At 38.3% G+C, this 6,000-nt stretch overlaps 1 protein-coding gene across 4 annotated transcripts in view; it reads left to right on the forward strand.

Moving 5' to 3' along the window:
* Window positions 1-5,647, forward strand: part of PHF10 (PHD finger protein 10) — a 173,560-nt gene extending 167,913 nt beyond the window's left edge. For 2 of the 4 annotated variants that reach the window (XM_033937288.1, XM_033937287.1), the window contains exons 11-12: window positions 1,361-1,549; window positions 5,440-5,646. In XM_033937288.1, the coding sequence (XP_033793179.1) occupies window positions 1,361-1,549; window positions 5,440-5,525 (275 nt within the window). In that variant the 3' untranslated portion in view covers window positions 5,526-5,646. Of the gene's footprint in view, window positions 1-1,360; window positions 1,550-5,439 lie in introns of all 4 variants that reach the window. The other 2 variants (XM_033937285.1, XM_033937284.1) reach the window with 1 other exon arrangement.
* The last annotated feature ends 353 nt before the right edge of the window (window positions 5,648-6,000 follow it).

A 6,000-nucleotide genomic window follows, 5' to 3' on the forward strand; every position in this document is an offset into this window, starting at 1 on the left:
GGGGGAGGGGGTGCCGGTTGGAGCGAGGGGGCCTTTGCGAGCGGGGGGGAGCGATGCTGGTTATCGGGGGGGAGGGGAGTGCTCACAAATTGAGTCAACACTCAGTTTGCGAGTCAAAAGTTTGCTGAGTGTTTTGCTCGTCTTGCAAAACACTCGCAAACCGAGATTTGACTGTGTATCAAATTCATGTCCCTTTATCTAAATTCTCTTGAGCCATCCAGTCCCCCCATAATATATTGGTTTGATTCAACTTTAGTACATCAAAAGTGAATCGATTTCTTTAAAGCAGTGTCTCGCAAACTTTACAAGCCGCAGCACACTGAACTGGCAGCTGCGGCTCGAGGGCACCCAGAAGTGCAAGGGCGTCGCTGTGATGACATCATACATATGCGTGATGTCATCACATCGACTTCCACGCATGCACTGAGGCCCTCCAGACGGGGCCCTGAGCTGCCAGTGGGAGGTGCTGAAAAAGAAGAGGTGCGGAGAGTAGGAGAAACGCCAGGGAGGAGGAGAGGCACGTCCTGTAGGCAGTCAGCCGGCGCTGGCGCTTCTCCTCCCCGGTATCTCGTGACACACCTGAAATCTCATGCGGCACAGTTTGCGATACACTGCTTTAAAGGAGCATGTGTGATTTCAGCATTCAGCAAAACTTACCAATTATTAAACCTTTAGACCTTTATCAATCTTACGAGTAGGTCGTCAAATTATCCTTTATTTTTTTTATGTGTTCCCACCATATGTGTTCTTCCCTAAATGTTTCTTTTCTTTCTTTAAAGATTGTAGCTCATCCCCCTTGCCTTTTGTACCAGTTTGTATTAGAACGTATATAATTTGAATACATGTCTTGTTTTGTCTTCCCCTTTTTTAAGAAATTGTTATACGCATTGAAATATATGATATTGCGTAGATAACAAATCTTAATAAACTTGAAACTTGTCAGCAGCCCCCTAAAATGACCAGTCCTATTGTCTAGCCAGGGGAGACTGGTTAATTAAAATAAACGCATTTCAAAGATGTTTGCTGGTGAACTGACTACAAATTCTACTTTTAGCAATACTAGTGCAGCAGTTTTGTACCACTGCTGGAGTGTGTGCAACACCAACTTGGTCTGTATCCTCCAGATGTACTGAATGAAAAAAATAGCAAACTGCTCTAGATGTGATATCTCAAAATAAATTAAGCAAGTAACTTCACCATCAAACATTACTACTTTAAGTTAACTGAGATTAACTTCCTACCTGTATAGTTATTTATCTCACCTGGCTTAAATGTTAGAATTTGAAATTTCTAGAACAGGTTTTCCTTGTAAGAACATTAACATGGTGGTGAGTTTGCTTATTTGTTTTTGTTAATTTAGTCCATCCTTCTTGCTTGAACATGTCTACGGAACTCATTAATGTGATCAAGAAATACCCATGGCAATGTATGGAGTGTAAAACATGCATCATATGTGGCCAGCCTCACCATGAAGAAGAAATGATGTTCTGTGACCAGTGTGATCGTGGTTATCACACTTTTTGTGTTGGCTTGGGCTCTATTCCTTCAGGTAATGTGACTTGTTAGATTCCATTGTGTAATATCTCCATTTTTTGCCAAGCAGTTATCATTTTTATTTTTCAGCCTAATGAGAAAGAGTAGCTATCTATTTGCAGCAAATAACCCCTTCTCTCTTTTGCCCTCCCTGTTGTGTAATCCATCCAGCACCAGTTCATCTAAGAATATATTGAAGTCATTCAAAAAATGAGTTACTAAGGAGGTGGATTCTTGGATATAAAACAGAAGGGGGGGGGTTCTGTTAGTGGTCTATAAGGGTACTTGACAATTTTGCTTTTCATTAACTGGCTGAGCACAGTGTATAGAGTAGAATTCAAGTTGGCAGCTAAGTTATAAGTTGATATACAATGCACCAGCCTAGTTGATACCGTGGCAGTGCTGCCATGCAGAGGGTCCATAATTTAGTTTCTGGATCAGGTCAGCTGGGGATCAGAGGCAAGATTCACAGCCGTTGGGAGACAGGAATTGTCATAAGGATGACACTTGAAAATCTGAGTTAGAGGCTATCGTAGCTCCAGGTTTCAGGGAACAATAGGATAACAGGGATCTGTTAACGAAGAAGAAACAAACCTGCTGCAAATGAAGGCTTATGGAACCGAGATCCCAGTGGTGGTTTCAACTGAACAGAAACAAAAAGGAGGAACTATCATATAATAAAGTGCAATAGCTTCTCATTTTTTCACCTCAAGTAAAATAAAGAAAACAAAACAAACATAACTTTATACAAAGAGGGAGAAAATTAATGAACAAGAGGGTATCTTTTCCATCACAAATTCTGATCATTACTTTTTTGGTATCTTTGTAATTTCACAATTCCATGTACCGTGTGGTGTTCTGTAATGTCTACATCTCATCACTCGCATTCTAGCTCATTCTTTCATACACACGGTAAAGGCATTATATGCCTGCTTTTGAAATGTCATATTGCATGTGCAGTTAAGTAATCAAAATGCAGAATATATAGTTAAAAAAAGCACTATCTTCAAATATATGTGAGAAACTTGGGCTGTACATATTTTTTTCTGCAAAATTAGTGAGGTTTTAAAATTGCTTAATTTTCTTTGATTTACCCCCAGATTCTGTATAAAAATGTAAGAACATGTAAGACTAGCCTTACTGGGTCAGACCAATGGTCTTTCTAGCCCAGTATCCTGTATTTGTGGAGGCCAATCCAAGTCACAAGTAGCTGGCAAAAACCCAAATAGTAGCAGCATTCCATATTACTGTCCCATGTCTGTCTCCACAGCAAACTATGGGCTTTTCCTCCAGGAACTTGTCCAAACCTTTTTTTAAACCAGCTACATTAACTGCTCTTACCACATCCTCTGGCAACGCATTCCAGAGTTTAACTAGTCTCTGAATGAAAAAATATTTTCTCCTGTAACTTCATTGAGTGTCCGCTAGTGTCTGTAAATCTTAATGCAGTAAAAATTTGATCCACTTGTATCTGTTCTACACCACTCTGGATTTTGTAGACTTCAATCATATCTCCCCTTAGCCATCTCTTTTCCAAGCTGAAGAGCCCTAACCTTTTTAATCAGTCCTCATACGAGAGGAGTTCCATCCCCTTTATCATCTTGGTCGCTCTTCTTTGAACATGTTCTAGTGCCGCTATATCTTTTTTTAGATAAGGAGATCAGAACTGAATGCAATATTCAAGGTGAGGTCGCACCATTGAGTGATACAGAGGCATTATAACATTCTTAGTCTTGCTTGTTGCAGGTTTCCAGGTCTCGCTGCGTCTTTGTCAGGTAGAAACCAACGTTTCAGCCACCATGCTGTGGCTTTCTTCAGGGTATGCTCTGAAGTCTGCAGTGTGACTTTGTAAATAGTGGGTTCACTGACCTGATTGGGAACAGGGCAGTCCACCAATTTGAATTTTGGTGGGAATGTCAGTCAGAAATTTGAGTTTGGGTGGAAAAGTCCATAGAATAGAAGAAGTTTCTGGTGGGTTTAAAGATGTTCTCCCCGTGGAGCTGGGTTAGATGTTCTCTCAGGGTTTCCGCAGCTGGCATTATGTTTGTTGCAGGTTTGTGTTTAATTTGCTCTATGTCTAAGTTCCTAGAACTGAAATCCTTAAACATTTTAATACATTCCCTTGTCATATCTAAATTAGATTACTGTAATTCACTTCTGTTAAATATCACTCAAAAGGAAAAAAAACGTTTACAAATAATCCAAAATACTGCAATTAAAATTATTCACAATGGTAAAAAATACGATCACGTAACACCTTTTTTAATAGACTCACATTGGCTTCCCATTAATCAACGAATAACATACAAAATATTACTCTTAGCATTTAAAACATTATCCACTAATGAACCACAATTCATAGACCGGTTACTAGTTCCATATAACTCGACTCGTTCCCTGCGGTCTATAACACAAGGGCTGCTTATGGTTCCTTCCTTGAAAATTATTGGAACCAGACGTCATGACATATTTTCAGTTATGGCTCCTCTTACCTGGAATACTCTCCCCTTATACATAAGAGAAGTTAAAGATCTTAACTTATTTAAAACCAACTTAAAAACTTTTCTTTTCAAAGTTTCTTTTAATCTTTAAAATAACTCTTTTTATCCATTTTATCCCAATCCTAATGTTTTTTCCTTTACTCGGCTTTTGCTCTCTTTTCTCTAGAAAAACAGCAATTTTGTAACTTTTTGCCCTCCTTGGCCCTTTCCTTATGTATCCAAGTTCGTCTGTATTGTCAGTTTGTTTTTTTACCCCCCCTCTTAATGTTATACACCATATATTTTTAAATGTTACTCGCTTAGTATGTAATAAGCGATTTATCAAATTTAATAAAACTTGAAAACTTGAAAAAAAACAACTTTCTAGGTCTTGCTGCAACAAGCACAATTCTGGAAATCTGAAGTGTTCCATATCTTTCTCTCACCAAGCCTATCCATTCTTCTTCCTTTTATTCCTCAGTCTTTCATTTACTCTTCCATCACTCCCTTTGCCATCTGTGTCTCTCTGTCTCCTCCTGCCAATCAGCTTTGCCCCATCTCTTTGCCTTCCCCCCTATAGCATTACCCCTTCTCTTTCTGTTTCTTCCTATCCAGCATTACCCCATGTCTCTCTCGCGTCTCCCTGTCTAGTATTAACCTGTCTCTCTTCTTCCTCATCCAACATTGCTCCATTCTCTGTGTCTCTTCTCTTCCATCCATCATTATCTTGTTCTCCCGTTTTTCATAAAAAGTGGTATAGAAAGTTTTGTAATAACATAAACATATAATTTAGAGCTGTACCAAATAGCATATATTCCTATTATTATTCATCCAAATACAAATACTGAATATGAGCTTTAACATAACTAATAATAAACATAGCAATGTGAAATCGGAGATCAAATGTTTATTTCAGTAGGATTTAGCACAGTAGAGCCTCGGATTATTTGTATTTGAATTTAAATCGCTATTTGGAGCACTATTCAGTTTTTACTATTATGATTGTACCTCACCTTGACAACATTGGATCTTTGCAAGGCAGGTTATAAATTGTTTGAGTAAAGTAATGGTAGCATCTCACTTCTTTTACCCCCCCCCCCCCCGCCTTTTTTTACAGATGTGTAGCACATTTTGTTTGCACCAGCTACGGCGGTAACAGCTCCGATGCTCATTGAATTCTTATGAGCGTCAGAGCTGTTACCGCTGCAGCCGGTACTAAAAACCGTGCTACACTTTTATTAAAAAAGGGGGGGGGTGTTAAACAGTTGCTACAGGCAACACTCAATTATCTTGAACTAATTGCAAATAAATTGACCCCTGTGTGAACTTTCTAAATATTTTACAGAGCATGGTAGATATATATTTTAGCATTGTTAGAAAATGTATTCTATTTAAATAAATTAATGAATTTCTCTCTCTCCTCTAGGACACTGGATATGTGATTGTTGTCAAAACATTCCATCTAAGCCACGAAAAAGAGTCAAAAGGAGTAAAAACAAGAAAGAAGTATAAAATGATGATACACTAAAATTGCACATGCCAGAATGTTAATGGTGCTAAATGACTTTGTATAGAATGAACAAAATATTATTCTACTATTTTCAACTTTCTACAGTAAATAAAAATATTGAATTCAATTAAATATTGACTGCAGACTGACTCTTAAAATTAGGCAGGAGAACTCAGTTTGTAGTGTCTTCTGCAGTTTTATATATTTTGACCATGTTGATCTGATCTTATATTGTATATTCACCCTTGAATAATTTTGCAATATCAAGATGGTATCGATGGCAGCTGCTGCAAGAAAACAAACATAATTTAACCTGGAAAAAAAGCTAGAGCAATAATTTTGTTTATGTGTAGATTTCTGGGCACAAGGCACCCAATATTCAGCTGGCCAAAAAAGGCTCCTAGCCAGTTAAATAGCACTTAGCCACCTAAGCGCTAATATTCAGCGTGAGATGTTCGCTGATTTACAGGATAGAGA

This window comes from Geotrypetes seraphini, chromosome 3 (assembly GCF_902459505.1).
Source record: "Geotrypetes seraphini chromosome 3, aGeoSer1.1, whole genome shotgun sequence".
Taxonomy (NCBI): domain Eukaryota; kingdom Metazoa; phylum Chordata; class Amphibia; order Gymnophiona; family Dermophiidae; genus Geotrypetes; species Geotrypetes seraphini.